General features: G+C 64.1%; 1 protein-coding gene across 45 annotated transcripts in view; it reads left to right on the plus strand.

Moving 5' to 3' along the window:
- Nucleotides 1-16,661, plus strand: part of OBSCN (obscurin, cytoskeletal calmodulin and titin-interacting RhoGEF) — a 165,411-nt gene extending 148,750 nt beyond the window's left edge. For 42 of the 45 annotated variants that reach the window (XM_078357091.1, XM_078357100.1, XM_078357094.1 and 39 more), the window contains 26 exons: nucleotides 226-429; nucleotides 3,327-3,426; nucleotides 3,775-3,899; nucleotides 4,362-4,474; nucleotides 4,673-4,841; nucleotides 5,056-5,137; nucleotides 5,212-5,412; nucleotides 6,070-6,130; nucleotides 6,549-6,626; nucleotides 6,864-7,036; nucleotides 7,253-7,279; nucleotides 7,904-8,056; nucleotides 8,133-8,178; nucleotides 8,611-8,688; nucleotides 8,910-10,872; nucleotides 11,701-11,781; nucleotides 12,089-12,199; nucleotides 12,353-12,520; nucleotides 13,391-13,513; nucleotides 13,713-13,883; nucleotides 14,778-14,859; nucleotides 15,024-15,263; nucleotides 15,441-15,664; nucleotides 15,829-15,904; nucleotides 16,139-16,288; nucleotides 16,420-16,661. In XM_078357091.1, the coding sequence (XP_078213217.1) occupies nucleotides 226-429; nucleotides 3,327-3,426; nucleotides 3,775-3,899; nucleotides 4,362-4,474; nucleotides 4,673-4,841; nucleotides 5,056-5,137; nucleotides 5,212-5,412; nucleotides 6,070-6,130; nucleotides 6,549-6,626; nucleotides 6,864-7,036; nucleotides 7,253-7,279; nucleotides 7,904-8,056; nucleotides 8,133-8,178; nucleotides 8,611-8,688; nucleotides 8,910-10,872; nucleotides 11,701-11,781; nucleotides 12,089-12,199; nucleotides 12,353-12,520; nucleotides 13,391-13,513; nucleotides 13,713-13,883; nucleotides 14,778-14,859; nucleotides 15,024-15,263; nucleotides 15,441-15,664; nucleotides 15,829-15,904; nucleotides 16,139-16,288; nucleotides 16,420-16,597 (5,177 nt within the window). In that variant the 3' untranslated portion in view covers nucleotides 16,598-16,661. The remainder of the gene's footprint in view (nucleotides 1-225; nucleotides 430-3,326; nucleotides 3,427-3,774; nucleotides 3,900-4,361; nucleotides 4,475-4,672; nucleotides 4,842-5,055; nucleotides 5,138-5,211; nucleotides 5,413-6,069; nucleotides 6,131-6,548; nucleotides 6,627-6,863; nucleotides 7,037-7,252; nucleotides 7,280-7,903; nucleotides 8,057-8,132; nucleotides 8,179-8,610; nucleotides 8,689-8,909; nucleotides 10,873-11,700; nucleotides 11,782-12,088; nucleotides 12,200-12,352; nucleotides 12,521-13,390; nucleotides 13,514-13,712; nucleotides 13,884-14,777; nucleotides 14,860-15,023; nucleotides 15,264-15,440; nucleotides 15,665-15,828; nucleotides 15,905-16,138; nucleotides 16,289-16,419) is intronic. The other 3 variants (XM_078357093.1, XM_078357101.1, XM_035281182.3) reach the window with 1 other exon arrangement.
- Nucleotides 16,662-17,717: the final 1,056 nt, after the last annotated feature.

Consider the following 17,717-nt stretch of genomic DNA (forward strand, 5'->3'; position numbering starts at 1 on the left):
GAAGAAGCGCCTGCTGCAGGGTCTGCAGTTCCTTCCCCTCTGTCCCAGGCCTCTACCTCCAGGCAGCCTCCTGAGGGGGTGTGGGTCGGTGGGGGGGAGTCCAGTGTCGGCCCAGCTGGGCAGTCTCGAGGATGGGGACGAGGCTCCCGGAGCCCCCTCTGCAGGCTGCAGCCATCCCGGACCCCTGGGCCTCAGCCCTTCTGCACTCATCTGTCTCTTCTACAGACACCACCCTGGAGAAAGTGGACCAGGAGGTCACATCCATCCTGGAGAGACTGCTGGGCTCCAAGGTGCCAGGGCCCTCCACAGGGGACCTCACTGACACTGGCACTGGCCCCGGCCCCGGCCCCAGCCCCTGCCCCGGGATCGCACCTGCACTCCAGGAAGCCGGCTCCCAGCCCCCAGTCACCGGAACTTCAGAAGCACCCGGTGAGGCCCAGACGATGCCAAGCGCAAAGACCCCCAGGGGCTGACCCCACCCTGACTACAGCACGAGGGCTGCCCATCCCATGGGCAAGAGACGCCAGGCCCATGACCCTGACTTGGAACTCCAGGGGCTCCTGGGCAAAGCTTGTCCTCTTGCTTGTCCTCAGTTTCCCCATCTGAATCAAGGCACAGAATCTGTTCTGGAAGGTTCCTCCTGCTCTGAGTCTGTTTCAGAAGCCAGAGGCTTCCCATGGTTGGCCTGTGGTGGCCAATTTAGGTGCCCTGCTCTTTAGGGGACAGGAGGAGGGGGAGGGGTGTGAGAAAGGAGAGGAGGAGGAGAGGAGAGAAGTAAGAGGGACAGGAGGAGGGAACAGAGGGTAAAAGGAGCAATGCCCCAAACAGACCAGACCAGAGCAGACCAAACCAGACTGGCTGCTAGAGAGCCTGTTCCGTGTGTCACCCACACCCCTTCCCCCAGCTGTCTGGGGTCTCTGTTATCACCCCTCCCCTTCCCCCAGGTGTCTGGGGTCTCTGTTAACACCCACGCCCCTTCCCCCAGGTGTCTGGGGTTTCTATTATCACCCATCCCCTTCTCCCAGGTGTCTGGGGTCTCTGTTATCACCCACGCCCCTTCCCCCAGGTGTCTGGGGTCTCTGTTATCACCCCTCCCCTTCCCCCAGGTGTCTGGGGTCTCTGTTATCACCCCTCCCCTTCCCCCAGGTGTCTGGGGTCTCTGTTACCACCCCGCCCCTTCCTCCAGGTGTTGGGGGTCTCTGTTGTGATCATCCCAGCCCCTTCCCCCAAGTGTCGGGGTCTCTGTTATGGAGCACTTTCACGGCTGCTGCTTTTTTTGTCTTTGGGACGGAGTCTCGTTCTGTCACCCAGGCTGGAGTGCAGCGTACAAGGGCGCGACCACAGCCCACTGCAGCCTCAACCTCCTGGGTTTAAGTGATTCTATCACCTCAGCCTCCCAAGTAGCTGGGACTACAGGTGTGTGCCCCCATGCCCAGCTAGTTTTATTTTGGGGTAGAGATGGGGTCTTGCTGTGTTGCCCAGGCTGCTCTCAAACTCCTGGGCTCAAGCCATTCTTCTGCCTCAGCTTCCCAAAGTGCTGGGATTACAGGTGTGAGCCTGGTCCTCAGGTTCCCGATCAAGGACCTTTTCTTAAAGGGACAGATGGTTCATCTGGGGAAACTGAGGCCTGGGTTGTGGGGAGCTCATCCCAGACCCTGCTGCTCACTGCAGGTGGAGCCAGGTGGTCAGACCCTCCTACAGGAGCACCCAGCTCTCCCAGCTGGAGGTCAGCGCCAGCATGGGCACAACCAGGCAGGGAAGCATGAGGCGGGGGGCAGGATGGCAGCCAGGCTCCTCCCCGCCCCATCCAGCGTCCTCTGCATCCTGTGTGTGCTTCTCGGTCCATGCCCTTCTCCTCCCCGTCTGGTCCAGTCCCTGCCTTGGTCATCTTCACATAAAGGACCGTCCCAGCCCTGTGTACCATGTTCCACCCGCTCTGGTCACCCCACCCATCTTGCAGGGCCTTACCTCATGCACCCTCCCCAGCCACCCCTACCTGGTCTCATCACCTTGGAGAAAGGCCGTCTGGCTAGAGCCAAGCAGGGTGACACCTCCAGGGCACAGTGCCCTCCCCAAGGACTGCACGGGGCACCCCTGCCATGGTCTCATGCTTTATGCCCTGGGCTTACTCCACTCCGATCCCAACAGTCTCACAGTCCACACGCTGCCACCGTGACCTCCCCAGGGCCAGGGGGCATAGGGTTCGGGGCAAGCAGGCCACCTTCCTCCAGTGAGATGAGAGGGCCGGCCCCTTGGGTCTGCTTCCCCTCAGCAGGCACAGAAGCCCCCAGGCCTTTGGCAAGTGCAGGCTCCTCCCTCCAGCTGCCTGGGCACTGCGGGGTGTACTGCTCAGTCCCACCTTGGTGAACATTCGCTCAGTGTGCCCATCATGGGGTTGGCTGGACGCAGGGCCTGGCCCAGGAGAAGGGGCATGCCATCCCTCCCACCCTGGGAAGTGGTCACTTCTCATTCTCCTGGCCTGTCATCCTTCCCCCCACAGAGACTGAGGGCTGGTGCCCACAGGGGAGGGACAGGCAGGCCGAGGCTAGGGCAGGGGTCTGGGAGGACCGGCTCTGGTCCTCAATCTCCCTCTGCCACTTGGGTGCCAGGGGCACAGGGGCTGAGCAGACAGCCCCGCCCGGGTGCTGCTTGGCCTGTTCCGGCAGATTGCGGGCTCCCTCCCAGGCCTGACACTCGTTCACTCTTCCTGATGCCACTGAAGAGTGGGCATGAGTTGGCCTGCCCTGCCCATGGTGGGCACCCTTCCCATTTGCCTGCCTGCCCGAAGCTTACATGTACCTGACTCCTATAGCCTCCTGCTCTGCCTGCACCACCACCCGGGGCTGTCCACCCTGGGGGCCTCCTGTCCTCTCCCTGGCCTGGGTGGAGCAGCTTTGAGGGCCCTACCTGTGGCCTTTGGGCAGCCCCATGGGGTGACACCCTGACTCCCTGGGTCCTGCCCACCATCTGTTGTGTGCTAGGAACTGCTGAATGCCCCTGTACCCACGGTGCTCAGACACAGCCACCTGCCCTGCCTGGCCATCAGGGAGTGTTCTGGAGGACAGAGACCACAGCATCCCGATGTCAGCCTGGCGGGTGGGCAGTAGGGCCTCAGGGCTCATGGTGCCAGCCCATAAGTGGAGGGTGCCTGGCACATGGGCTCTGCAGGGTGGCAACTGTACGTGCTTGAGCTGTGGGCTGGGGACTGGCGTTGGGGCTCAGGGCCCCTGGAGCCCAACGCTCTGCCTGGGCTCGCCGGGCTTGGGGTCGTGAGGACCTGCTACAGGCCCCACCACAGCTCCCTCTCATGAGGCCATATCTCCCAGCAGCCAGGCCCCCGAGGATGCCACAGCCCCTCCTCCACGAAGCCCCAGAGCAGGAGTCGGAGGCTCGAGCCAGAGCCCAGGAGCGGACTGTGCCCATTCGGTAACCTCCCCAGATTGCTGGTCCTGCAGCAGGGGCCGACCCCCAGGGGACATCCCAGGGCAAGCAGGGAGGGCACGTGAGCATGAGGTACTGGGGTGGCCTCAGGCCCTCACTACACTCCCTACCAGCAGCCACCCCACGCAGGGCAGGGCAGGGAGGAGAGGCCATCCTAGGAACAAGAGGTGAGAGTGGGGCTGGGTCCCCGTCTGTACATCTCATCCCAGAGAGGCTCTGCTGCAGCCCCTCCAAGTGTTGGTGGTGAGCAGGGACCCCCCATCTCATCGGAAGGCCTGGCTGCTCAGAACAGGTGAGGGCCTGGCAGAGCCTCACTCTGCTTCCTAACCCCAGGATGGAGGGCGCGGCCTGGCCCGGGGCAGGCACAGGGGAGCTGCTCTGGGACGTCCACAGCCACGTGGTCACGGAGACCACGCAGAGGACCTACACGTACCGGGCCGTGGACGCGCGCACCGCACGTACGGGGTTGGGCCCAGAGGGTTATGAGTGTGATTCCCATGCCCCTGCCCAGTGCTGGGGGCATTTGCACATCTACAGAGGCCACCCAGCATGTCCCGGTCCACCCCTGCCTGGGAGCCCCACATTCCACCTCACTGTGTTCCCTCAGAGGGGCCGGGACCCTCTTCCGGGGAGAGGCAAGTGGCGGTGAACTTGGTGTCCGTAGGACCCTGTCCCTGAGTGCACAGCAGAGTCAGTGAGCCCTGCCGGCCCCGCCAGCTCCTCCTGATCACCTGGCCTGCTGAGGTCAGAGTGGGAGATGCAGTGGTTCCATGGAAGCAGCACCCCTGACAGTCAGAAGCCTGGGCGGTCAGAATGGGGTGCTGCTGCCCACGGTGTATCTCAGGGCCACTGACCACCCAGGCATGGTGAGCTGTGGCTGGCACCCAGGGGTCCCCACGGTTCCCTCCCTGCCCTTCCAGGGCCCCCATCCATGCAGGTGACCATCGAGGATGTGCAGGTACAGACAGGCAGCACGGCCCAATTCCAGGCTGTCATTGAGGGCGACCCACAGCCCACAGTGACCTGGTACAAGGTAGGAGCAGCTCCAGGTGGGTGAGATTCGGGATGGCCCTGGGAGCTGGGGAGCCCATGGGAGGGAGTGCAGTCCACACCGTACACTTCCCCGACATCCCCTCCAGACTGGACGTGCATCAGAAGCACTCAGTGAAGAGTGGGGGATGGGGTCCCCCAGGGTGGGCTGATGGCAGCCCTGCCGGTCCTGTGCCTCCAGGACAGCGTCCAGCTGGTGGACAGCACCCGGCTTAGCCAGCAGCAGGAAGGCACCACGTACTCCCTGGTGCTGCAGGATGTGGCCTCGAAGGATGCGGGCGTCTACACCTGCCTGGCCCAAAACGCCGGCGGCCAGGTGCTCTGCAAGGCAGAGCTGTTGGTGCTTGGGGGTGAGTGGGCCAACCCCTCCCGCTTTGTAGCTGGGCTGGCCGGGTACAGGTCTCAGCTCCACAGGGCAACCTCTCTTCCCACGGGTGGTTCCTGGATGAGTGTGGTCCCACAGTCTTGGGTCCAGGGAGCCCCTCCCATCAACACCACAGCACTGGGCTCCATGGGGATTGGGGTGGTCACCTTTGCCCATCCCAGCCACTTCCCACTCCTTAGGGGACAGTGAGCCGGACTCAGAGAAGCAAAGCCCGCGGAGGAGGCTGCACTCCTTCTATGAAGTCAAGGAGGAGATCGGAAGGTAGCGCCTGGCCCCCTTTCCCCTGGGCTGCTGATGGCCTGGGCTGCTGGGGCTCCTCACTCCCTCCTTCCTAGGGGCGTGTTTGGCTTCGTGAAGAGAGTGCAGCACAAAGGAAACAAGATCTCCTGTGCTGCCAAGTTCATCCCCCTGCGGAGCAGAACCCGGGCCCAGGCGTACAGAGAGCGAGACATCCTGGCCATGCTGAGCCACCCGCTGGTCACAGGGCTGCTGGACCAGTTTGAGACCCGCAAGACCCTCATCCTCGTTCTGGAGCTGTATCCTGCCCTCAGCCCCTGGGAGGACTTGAGTAGGGGCAGGCCGGGGCTCGGAGGAGCCATGTGCACGGCATCCCCTGCCTGGCTGGGAATTTGGGGGGAGTCTTCTGTTCCATGGGGCAGTGACTGGAGTCCCTGGGGGTGCTGGTGGCCAGCTGGCCTGGATGACCTGACACCCTCAGCAGGGATGGCCGGGGTTCTCGCCCACTCTGCAGATGGCCTCTTACAGAGAAAGGAGCTGCCTGGTCAGGCTACTCTGGGGTTCACCCTGCCACCCATGGAGCCTGGTCTTGGGGTCACCTCTGGTGCTCTTGACAGAGCTGGACACATCCCCCCTGTCCCGAGTCGGCATCCTCTTTACGGGGAGAGGGTGCTGGATGGGCTCTGTGCAGAGCGGACAGGATGTCCCCTCCCACCATGCCACTGCACTGAGGGCCTCGGTCCCCAGGGTCAGCCTGCAGCCCCTCCCTCTCCTCAGGACTGGGTGTCATCTGGTGCTCAGAGGGGTCCTGCCCCACCCTCCTCAACCCTGAGTATCACCCCACTGCCCCCTGAGATCAGACGTGCCTGCAGTCCTGGCCTCCTCATTGAGTGTGGGTGTCCAGGGGCAGGCAGGTTTCAGCCCCACAAGCCTGCTTTTCCTTGACGGGGTCCCAGGTGCTCGTCCGAGGAGCTGCTGGACCGCCTGTTCAGGAAGGGCGTGGTGACAGAGGCCGAGGTGACTGGGCAGCCACCCACCACTGCCCCAGTCACACACCCTGCCCCAGCCCCCGCTCAGACAGCAGTCCCTGCAGACACAGCCCCAGCCCCAGCCCTCCCCGGCTCAGAGGCCTCTGGGGCTCCCTAGGGCCTCTGGGGCCCTTGACCCCTCGGTTGGACTCGACAGGCCCCGCCACCCCACCTCACCTGGCCAGCTGACCAGCCCAGCCCTCCCCTCCCCTGCTGAGGGTCACGAGTCCACGGTATCCTCCCTGCCTTTAAGGGATACCCTGGCTTAGGGGCACACCGGGTCCAGGACGGCTTTGCGCATCAGCCGCCAAAGCCAGGGGCAGCTGGGCGTGAAGTGGAGAGGGAGGCTGGGGCAGGGCTGCCGCCTGCACAGCAGCCCCACATGAAGACATTGAAATCTGTCGCAGGTCAAGGTCTACATCCAGCAGCTGGCAGAGGGGCTGCACTACCTGCACAGCCACGGTGTCCTCCACCTGGACATAAAGGTTCGTGTGTCCCCGCCCCTGCACTCCCAGCCTCACCGAGGGCTTGCTTGTCTCCACAGGCAGGAAGCTCACCACCTCTGGGCAGCCCTTTCAAGTGGGGCGTGACTCTAGTGGAGCAGAGGCTGTCCTCAAATGGCTGCGCTGGGTGTGCCCCACCCTGCCCCCCAGGCCTCCGAGTGTCCCCCAGGAGCCACCCCCTTGGGGCATGGCCCTCACCCACGCCCAACTCTCCCACAGCCCCCTAACATCCTGATGCTGCATCCTGCCCGGGAAGACATTAAAATCTGTGACTTTGGCTTCGCGAAGACCATCACCCCGGCAGAGCCGCAGTTCAGCCAGTACGGCTCCCCTGAGTTCGTCTCCCCCGAGATCATCCAGCAGACCCCCGTGAGCGAGGCCTCCGACATCTGGTGAGTCGGGGGCGTGGCTGCAGCTTCTCCGGGAAGCCAGTTCCCATGGCCAGCTGGGCCCTGCCCTCCACTCCAGGAGGCAGCAGGCCGTCTACTGGCCAGCCGGGGGGTCCTCCCCGAACCCGCCTCCTCCTCCAGCCCTGGGCTCTTCCCTTCCCTGTGTGTGTGCCTCTTACCTGCGGGTCTGGGGTGACAGTGTGTGGTTCTGTCTTGCAGGGCCATGGGTGTCATCTCCTACCTCAGGTGAGCAGAGTCCCCATCAGCAGCCTCCTTCGAAGCTGACTCGAGGCCCCTCCCTTGTAGGCCCACTGAAGGCATGCGCACCGCTGGCTGCTCCCCAGATCAGAGACCGAGACCCAAGGGACAGCTATCTTGGGAACAGGCAGTCAGCCAACCCTGATAAGAGGTTTCTGCCCAGAGTGTCTCAAACACCCTGTCATCAGAGGGCTGTGCCAGGTCACAAGGCAGCCAGGTGATGGCCGCTGCTGCCCTGAGAATGATGGTGGAATAGACTGAGCCTGGACCTCCTCAGCAGACTGATCTTGATCCCTGCCCCAGACTGAGCCTGGATCCCCATTTCAGACTGAGGCTGGTGCTACCCACACTGACCCTAGATCCCTGCCCCAGCCTGAACCTGGATCCCTACCTCAAAGGCTGGTGTCTACCCAAGCTGACTCTAGATCCCTTCTGCAGCCTGAGCCCAGATACTCCAGGCTCGGCCTGGGTCCTTGGTCCAAGCTGAGGCTGGATCTCTCTGGGCAGATCAGAGAAACTTGCTGTGACTCTCAGAGCTAGACGGGAGTGGGGCTAAGAGCCCCTCCATAGTCAGGGCTGCATCTGAGAGCCAGGCCTTCCCTCTGTCTTCAGCCTGACCTGCTCGTCCCCGTTTGCCGGCGAGAGTGACCGCGCCACCCTCCTGAATGTCCTGGAGGGGCGTGTGTCATGGAGCAGCCCCATGGCTGCCCACCTCAGCGAAGACGCCAAGGACTTCATCAAGGCTGCGCTGCAGAGGGCCCCGCAGTGAGTGCAAGCCCGGCTTCTCCCGCCCCGGGGCAGCTGACCACCTGGCCCTTCCTGAGCCTTCCTCTCCCCGCAGGGCCCGGCCCAGTGCGGCCCAGTGCCTCTCCCACCCCTGGTTCCTGGTGAGTACTGGGCTCAGCCCTACACCATGCAGGGGGCGCCTGAGGCCAGCGGGGGCAGGGCCTCTGGGCCACAGGGCGAGTGAGCACAGAACTGTAGCGTAGCCCAGCCTCTGCCCAGCCCAGAGGACCTTTGTCCCTGTGCATCAGTGAGAGACCCTCAGCCTGGGACCATGTTTCAGTGCCCCAACCCCCAGCAGGAAGCAGGGAGAACTTCGAGGAGCTCTGGGACAGGGGGTCACCTCTGGCCTTTGCCACCTGCCCCACCTGGACATGTGGGGTGAGGGCTATGCTGTCCTGGATCCAGGGGATCCCAGGGCTGAGGCTGTGCCAGCCACCCAACCCCTCCCCGGCAGGGCTTCCACCATGGGAGGGACCCATCAGAGCACCAGGGTCTCCCTGCCATGTGGCTAGCCGCCCACTTCCGTCCCCTAGAAATCCATGCCTGCCGAGGAGGCCCACTTCATCAACACCAAGCAGCTCAAGTTCCTCCTGGCCAGAAGCCGCTGGCAGGTGAGCCCTGCCCGCCCAAGTAGGGACCAGTGAAGGGAAACCGAGACCCCGCAGGGCTGGCCATGCAGCCGGGAGTGCGGGAAGCAGGGAACTGGGGCTGGGCCCCTCTGAGCGCACTGAAAGGAGGAAGGAATCATTGGCTGGGTACAGCGGGGTGGGCAGAGGACCCCGGAGCTTCTGGGTCTCCCCAGCTCATGCCCGCTACCCCCATGCGGTCCCAGCGTTCCTTGATGAACTACAAGTCCATCCTGGTCATGCGCTCCATCCCTGAGCTGCTGCAGGGCTCGCCCGACAGCCCCTCACTCGGCGTGGCCCGGCACCTCCGCACAGACGCTGGTGGCTCCTCCAGTTCCTCCTCCTCCTCCGACAATGAGCTGACCCCGTTTCCCCGGGCCAAGTCGCTGCCACCCTCCCCGGTGACACACTCGCCACTGCTGCACCCCCGGGGCTTCCTGAGGCCCTCGGCCAGCCTGCCTGAGGAGGCCGAGGCCCCAGGTCCGCCTGCGTCACCCGAGGGTGCTGGGCCCCCGGCAGCCCAGGGCTCCGTGCCCCGGCACAGCGTCATCCGCAGCCTGTTCTACCAGCAGGCAGGTGAGGGCCCCGAGCACGGGGCCCTGGCCCCAGGGAGCAGGCGGCACCCAGCCCGGCGGCGGCACCTGCTGAAGGGTGGGTACATCGCGGGGGCACTGCCAGGCCTGCGAGAGCCGCTGATGGAGTACCGTGCGCTGGAGGAGGAGGCCACCAGGGAGGAGGAGGCCACCCTCCTGGCCAAAGCTCCCTCCTTCGAGACCGCCCTCCAGCTGCCTGCCTCTGGCACCCACTCAGCCCCTGGCCACAGCCGCTCCCTGGAACATGACCCTCCGAGCACCGCTCGCCCCTCCCTGGGGGCCTGTGGTGAGGCACAGCAACTGCCTCCAGCCCCCTCCGGTGGGGCCCCTGCCAGGGACATGCAGCACCCGCAAGGCTCTGAGCAGCTTCCATCCACTGGAGGCCACCCAGGCACTGCTCAGCCAGAGGGGCCATCCCCAGACAGCCCTTTGGGGCAGCGGGCCCCTTACTGTCACCCCAAGCAGGTTTCTGGCCCCCAGGAGGGCTGCAGCCCCCACTGGGCACTTGCCCCACACCCTCCCAGCTCCTTCCCTCCAGGATCTTGTGAAGAGGCCGCCTCAGTAATCTCGAGCTGCCTCCTGGGACAGCCTGAGGCACCCCCTGTCCCAGCCCAAGCAAGTCCCCCGCTAGACTCTAAGATGGGGCCGAAACCCAGCCCCTGCAGTTCCCCAGGGCCAGCCCGCCAGGCGAGCTCTTCCCAAGTGAGCTCCCACAGGATGGGCTCCCCGCAGGTGGGTGCAGAGCCTGGCCCCTCCCTGGATGCTGAGGGCTGGTCCCAGGAGGCTGAGGATCTCTCGCCCACCCTGCAGCAGCCTCAGGAGCAGGCCACCACGCGGAAGTTCTCCCTGGGGCGTCACGGGGGCTATGCCGGCGTGGCTGGCTATGGCACCTTTGCCTTTGGTGGGGATGCGGGAGGCATGCTGGGGCAAGGACCCATGTGGGCCAGGATGGCCTGGGCTGTGTCCCAGTCCTCGGAGGAGCAGGAGGAGGCCAGGGCTGAGAGCCCGCTGCCCCAGGTCAGTCCAAGGCCAGTGCCTGAGGCCGGCAGGACTCCCTCCAGGACCTCTCCAGAGCCTACCCCATGGGAGGACGCCGGGCAGGTCTCCCTGGTACAGATCCGGGACCTGTCAGGTGACGCAGAGGCGGCCGACACAGTATCCCTGGACATTTCGGAGGTAGACCCCGCCTACCTCAACCTCTCGGACCTGTACGACATCAAGTACCTCCCGTTCGAGTTTATGATCTTCAGGAAAGTCCCCAAGCCGGCTCAGCCAGAGCCACCCTCCCCCGGGGCTGAGGAGGAGCTGGCCGAGATCCCAGAGCCTGAGTGGCCCTGGCCAGGCCAATTGGGCCCCCAGGCGGGCCTGGAGATCACAGAGGGGCCAGAGGACATGGAGGCGCTGCTGGCAGAGGCTGCTGCAGGCAGGAAGCGCAAGTGGATCTCACCGTCTCGCGGTCTCTTCCGCCTCCCTGGGAGGCACCTGCCGCTGGACGAGCCGTCGGAGCTGGGGCTGCGTGAGAGAGTGAAGGCCTCTGTGGAGCACATCTCCCGGATCCTGAAAGGCAGGCCAGAAGGTGACCCGTCACCCCAACCACCCCACCCCAGGCGTCCTGCATGTCCAGGGCCCCCATTCTGCACCTGGGGTTACCGCATTCCAGGTGATGGCAGGAGGCCCTCGTGGCAGCCGCCAGGGTCCAGGAACCTCCCACACCTCCTGTCCCTGCCTCAGGGCTCTTAATCTTGGGGTCACCTCTGCAGCCCTGACACCCCTCCCCATGGGGCAGCTGAGACCCAGCCCTGGAACCTAACATAGCTGCAGAGGCCTGGGGAGGCTGTACGTGGGGTACCTCTGGGGAGAGAATCGAAGGGGCCAGAGTCTTCCTGAACCAGATCCTCCCTAACCCCAGACCCTCCCTGCCCCAGACACCCCAACACTGGACCCTCGTGACCCCATATCCTCCTGAATCCTCCTTGACTCCACAGTCCTCTCTGACCCCAGACCCTCCCCCTGACCCCAGAGCACTTCTTGATCCATAGGGTCTGCCCGAGACCCCACCTTACCCCAGGCCCTCCCTAACTCCATACCCTATCTAACCCCAGATCCTCCTGACCTCAGGCCTCCCCGACCCCAAAACCCTTCCCAACCCCATTGTTCTCCCAAACCTCAAAGTCCTCCCTGGCTCTGGACCTTTCAGACCCTGTGCCTGGAGGTGGGGAGGGTGCCTGCTCCTCGTGTTTCCTTTGTCCTCAATGGCCTAGAAGTCTGGAGAGCGGGCAGCAGGCTGGCCGACCCCGACTTCTTCCTGTCCCAGCTGCTCCAGGTCCTTGCAGCAAGAGGCTGCTGGTGCTGCCAGGGGGTTGGACTCCTGGCCATGACCTCCACGGCCCCCTTTCTCCTGCAGGTCTGGAGAAGGAGGGGCCCCCCAGGAAGAAGCCAGGCCTTGCTTCTTTCCGGCTCTCAGGTCTGAAGAGCTGGGACCGAGGTGAGCAGGCCCAACACAGAGACCTGGCCCTGTTGCCTCTCAGGGTCCGACCAGGGTGTCCAGACCAGTGGGGAGCAAGCTTGTACTCACAGGGGTTTGGGAATGGAGGGGGGGCCCTGGTGGGTGTGGTGAGCTGAGCAGTCTTGGAGGACTTCCTGGAGGAGTTGGTGGTGGTGCAGCTGGGCCAGGCTGGGGGATGGAGGGTGGGGGGAGCAGGGCTCCTCCTGGTATCCCCACTGCAGGGTCTAGCCCACGCTCTGGGACCTGGACATTATCCCCGAAGGCTCACCTCACCCTCCCTCTTCAGCGCCAACATTCTTAAGGGAGCTCTCAGATGAGACTGTGGTCCTGGGCCAGTCAGTGACTCTGGCCTGCCAGGTGTCGGCCCAGCCAGCTGCCCAGGCCACCTGGAGCAAAGGTAAGAAGCTGTCTGAGGGGCTGGGGGCCAGGCAAAATCGGGTGAGTGGCCATTGCTGGCCCCACAGGATGCCTTGCTATCTGGAGGGAAACTGAGACCAGGGAGAGGCGTGGGGCCTGGCCGTGGCATGAGGCTCACTGTGTCCTGTTGCAGACGGAGTCCCCTTGGAGAGCAGCAGCCGCATCCTCATCTCAGCCACCCACAAGAACTTCCAGCTTCTGACCATCCTGGTGGTGGCAGCTGAGGACCTCGGTGTGTACACCTGCAGCGTGAGCAATGCACTGGGGATGGCAGCCACCACGGGCGTCCTCCGGAAGGCAGGTGCGTGAGCTGCACTGGGCGTCCTGCCGGGCCAGGCCAGCGGGGCTGGGCTGGGGCTGCTGGGAAGCTGGTCCTGCATGGAATGCTTCCAGGGCTGTGCATTGGTCACTGCCGTGCCCCTCCCCCACCCTGAGCTGCCCGAGTCTCAATGGGGCCAGGTACCACACATGGCCAGGGCCCCAGGAGGCCTGAGAAGGTCAACACAGAGGTCTGAACGCACGGGCTGCCCTGGGCTGGTAGCCGGCCCCGGGAAAAACAGCCGGACGCAGCTGCTGGCCATACAGGGCTTGGAGGGAAGCTGCTGGGCCACACTCCCCACCAGGGAGAACGCCCGCTGACCGCTCACTGGGAGAACTGAGTTTCTCTGGCACAAGATTCCTCGCTCCACCTTCCCACGTTCCTTCCACGCCCATCCCTCCAGCCCAGGCTGGATGGGCTGCTTCCCGTTCTCTCTCAGTCAAAGCACAGTTCCCTGGGGTGTTTCTGAGGTGCTCAGGACGGGGGGCTACAGGCCTAGCTCTGGGATGCCCAGCCCAATGCCCGGGGTGGGGGCACCTGCCTGAACCTGTGCTGGGCTGACCTGGGAAAGCCGAGCAGTTGCACCAGGGCCCCTCTGACCACAGCCTGGGCCCGTGCACAGCGTTCTGGTCACACCCAGGTGAATGGGCAGGCCTGGCAGGGCAGCCCCTCGCCAGGAGAGGCCCCTCCTACCAGTACCTCACTGTGACTGGATCCTGAATGAACAGGACCAGGGAGGGTGGGCTCCAGAGGCCTGGTAGCTGCCAGGATGAGGCAGGGGCCAGCCAGGGAATTGCCCCTGGAGGCCTGGTGCACACTCGGGAGTCACTGATGGTGGGCAGCACCTTACAGAGCGCCCCTCGTCCTCGCCATGCCCGGACATTGGGGAGGTGTATGCGGATAGGGTGCTGCTGGTTTGGAAGCCCGTGGAGTCCTATGGCCCTGTCACCTACATTGTGCAGTGCAGCCTAGAAGGTAAGGGACGGTCCCTGCGACTGGGCCTCCCAGGGCCCAGAGGCTCCAGCCGCCCATCCCGAGGGCCATGACTAGGGGCCCTTGGGGAGGTGCCTGGCCGCCTCTGCTCTGTGGGTGGCTTCAGGGAAGGGTTTTTCCACCTGCCCTGACATGGTGTGTGGAGGCCTCAGCAGCCCCTCACATGCTCCTGTGTGGCCAGGTGGCAGCTGGACCACACTGGCCTCTGACATCTTCGACTGCTGCTACCTGACCAGCAAGCTCTCCCGGGGCGGCGTGTACACCTTCCGCACGGCCTGCGTCAGCAAGGCAGGCATGGGCCCCTACAGCAGCCCCTCGGAGCAAGTCCTCCTGGGAGGGCCCAGCCACCTGGGTGAGCCACACCACACTCGGGGCTTTCGAAGTGGGAACAGCAGCTGAAGAGCCAGCACATGTTCCTGCCTGCTCAGGGTCTCCATAGCCGTCCACTTCCTTCCGGGAGAGAGCTGCTCCTGGGCTTAGCATTCGAGGCCTACACACTCCAGGGACCACCTCGCCCCCTAGGCCCCCCTTCACTCACCTGCAGTCCTGCACACTTGCTGGCGAGCACACAAGTCCATTCTGCTTCATGCTGAGTATCGGTAGTGACGGCCCATGCTGCCTCTAGCTTTGGTGGAGGAGCGCTGGGGTTGATTAGTAATGTCTGCCCTGGGCTTAGGACCGGGAGAGAGGGCATGATTGCCATAGGCGGTCCATTCTCAAACCCCCCTGCAGCCCTCACACCCACCCTCACTCAGGTTGGCTCTCACTACTTGCGGTACCCCCTCTCCCTCTCCCTGTACCCACACCCCCAGAACCTCAGGACAAGAAATGTGTAGGAGCTCGAACAAGCCCCACTTGGCGGGACACAGTGGCTCACCCAGTTTGGGAGGCTGAAACAGGCAGATCACCTGAGGTCAGGAGTTCGAGACCAGCCTGACCAACATGGAGAAAACCCGTTTCTACTAAAAATATAAAATTAACCCGGTGTGGTAGCGAATGCCTGTAATCCCAGCTACTCAGGGAGCCCTGGCAGGAGAATTACTTGAACCTGGGAGGTGGAGGTTTCAGTGAGCCGAAATCACACCATTGAACTCCAGCCTGGGCAACAAGAGTGAAACTCTGTCTCAAAAAAAAAGAAGCCCCACTTGTCAGGGTGCCTGGGAAGGGGTCACTGGAGAGGTGGTGAGAGCTGGGGCTATGGAGACACCCCTCCACCCCCTCTAATCACCCGTCCCTCCTCCCGCAGCCTCTGAGGAGGAGAGTCAGGGGCGGCCAGCCCAACCCCTGCCCAGCACACAGACCTTCGCATTCCAGACACAGATCCGGAGGTGCACGGGCCTTGGGGGCTACAGGCGGGTGGAGCAAGGGCTTGGACTCCCCTTGCTGGGTACACCTACCTTCTCACTGAGCTGGGTTTCTGCTGTTCTGAGTGTTGGGGATGGTGGGGGGGTAGGGGACCACCCACCAGCCCAACCTCTGTTCCCTTGAGCAGGGGCCGATTCAGTGTGGTTCGGCAGTGCTGGGAGAAGGCCAGTGGGCGGGCACTGGCTGCCAAGATCATCCCCTACCAGCCCAAGGACAAGACAGCCGTGCTGCGTGAATACGAGGCCCTCAAGGGCCTGCGCCACCCGCACCTGGCCCAGCTGCACGCAGCCTACCTCAGCCCCCGGCACCTGGTGCTCATCTTGGAGCTGTGCTCTGGGCCCGAGCTGCTCCCCTGCCTGGCCGAGAGGTGAGGACAGCCTGGGCTGGTGTGGCTGAGCCGATGCATGGTCTGATGGACTGTTGGATGCAGGCCTCTGGGGTGGGGCAAGGGGACCAGGCCCCTCTGCACAGCCAGCACCCCTTATAGCCCACGGGGTGTGGCCTCCACCCCGAAGTCTGGGCTGAGCAGTGTCTGCCCCACCAGGGCCTCCTACTCAGAATCCGAGGTGAAGGACTACCTGTGGCAGATGCTGAGCGCCACCCAGTACCTGCACTCCCAGTGCATCCTGCACCTGGACCTGAGGTCCGAGAACTTTATCATCACCGAATACAACCTGCTCAAGGTCGTGGACCTGGGCAATGCACAGAGCCTCAGCCAGGAGAAGGTGCTGCCCTCGGAGAAGTTCAAGGACTACCTAGAGACCATGGGTGCGTGTGTGGGCAATTAGGGGACCTCACCTGGGGGGCAGCAAGAAGCACCCTCCCCTCCAGTGCGGTCCACCCCTCCCAGGTCCAGCACCACCCACCCAGCTTTGCACCTGGCCCACACACCTGTGCCCCCACCTGAGCCCAATCACATGTGCTCCTCCCAGCTCCAGAGCTCCTGGAGGGTCAGGGGGCTGTTCCGCAGACAGACATCTGGGCCATTGGTGTGACAGCCTTCATCATGTGAGTCCTCCAACTTGGCTGGGGCTTGTTATGTGGGCGGGGCAGGCTCCCCCATCCACCAGAGGATGGGGTCCACCTCTGGACCCCTGCACCCCGTCCACCCGAGGGTGACCTCATGGCCCCTGCACCCCCATCCACCGGAGGATGACCTCAGTGCACCTGCATCCCCTCCACCTCCGCCCTGGTCTGCCCGAGGGTGACCTCAGGGCCCAAGCACCGCCACCACCCACACAGGCTGAGCGCTGAGTACCCGGTGAGCAGCGAGGGTGCACGCGACCTACAGAGAAGCCTGCGCAAGGGGCTGCTCCGCTTGAGCCGCTGCTACGCTGGGCTGTCCGGGGGCGCCGTGGCCTTCCTGCGCAGCACGCTGTGCGCCCAGCCCTGGTAAGGCGCGATCCACCTCGCCTCCCCCTCTCCCCTCCCCTTCCTCCTCTCCTCTCTCCTCTCTTTCTCCCTCTCCCTCTCCCCTTCCCCACTCCGCTACCGCTGCTCGGCTGAGCCTCTGTCCCCCCCAGGGGCCGGCCCTGCGCGTCCAGCTGCCTGCAGTGCCCGTGGCTGACAGAGGAGGGACCGGCCTGTTCGCGGCCCGCGCCCGTGACCTTCCCTACCGCGCGGCTGCGCGTCTTTGTGCGCGAGCGTGAGAAGAGACGGGCGCTGCTGTACAAGAGGCACAACCTGGCCCAGGTGCGCTGAGGGTCGCCTATCCCCGCCCACCTCGCTGCAGACGCGCCAATAAAAACGCACAGCCGGGCGCGGAGCCTCCGTCTCCAGGCGTCATTTTATTCTGGAGGGGGGCGGTGGGGGCTCTGCCCGGTCCTTCCGGCCACGTCTGGGCCTGCGGGCCGCGGAGATGGCGTCCTCGAGGTTCGCTCCCTCCCTCCGCTCCTCCGCGCGCTCTTCCCCGCAGGGCGTCTCCATCTTCACACCCGTGTGCGCGTTTATTCCACCCGCCGTGCGCCTTCGCCTCCTCCACCACGCGGGCCTCCAGCCCGCGCCCCGCCGCCGGTTTCCAGAACTTCTCCGTCGCAGACGGTGCCCTAGGGAGAGTTCTTGGGCAAAGCGTGTGAGCGAGGGCGGGAGCCGCGGGCCACGATCCGCTGGCGCGTGGCCTCTGTGAAAAGCAACCCCGTTTTCCAGATTCCAGGGGCAACGCCTGTGCTGGCCGAGCCCCGCCCGGCCCCTCGCCAAGAGTGCGGGAGGACTGGGGGTGTCGCTCAAAGCTCCTGAGCGTCCTTTCCCCCATCTCCTTTGACGTGGGAAAGAAAGGGAAGCTGAGACAGGTGCAGCCCGGGAGACCTGGGAGCTGGCAGGCAGGGCCTTCTCCCCTCGCACATAAAAGCCTCTGCAAAGGTCCCTCAGACCTGTGTCTAAGCGCAGACGGCTAGGAGGCTGCCGGAACCCTCTTGGCTCAAACGGTTTGTGCTGACTCCTGGCCAGCTTACATTCATGGGGGCATCCAGTGATGGAGTTGTCCTGGCTCTGACAACATGCAACCCAGATGAGGCCCAGTTGTTTTAAACGCCCCTTTTAATCATTTAAACACTAGCCGGGCGCAGTGGGTCACGCTTGTAATCCCAACACTTTGGGAGGCCAAGGTGAGTAGATCACGAGGTCAGGAGTTTGAGACCAGCTTGGCCAACGTAGTGAAACCCTGTGTCTACTAAAAATACAAAAATTAGCCGGGCATGGTGGCACGTGCCTGTAATCCCAGCTACTTGGGGGGCTGAGGCAGGAGAATCACTTGAACCTGGGAGGTGGAGGTCATGGTGAGCCGAGATCATCCACTGCACTCCAGCCTGGGCAACAGAATGAG

Source organism: Callithrix jacchus, chromosome 19, assembly GCF_049354715.1.
Source record: "Callithrix jacchus isolate 240 chromosome 19, calJac240_pri, whole genome shotgun sequence".
In the NCBI taxonomy this organism is placed as follows: domain Eukaryota; kingdom Metazoa; phylum Chordata; class Mammalia; order Primates; family Cebidae; genus Callithrix; species Callithrix jacchus.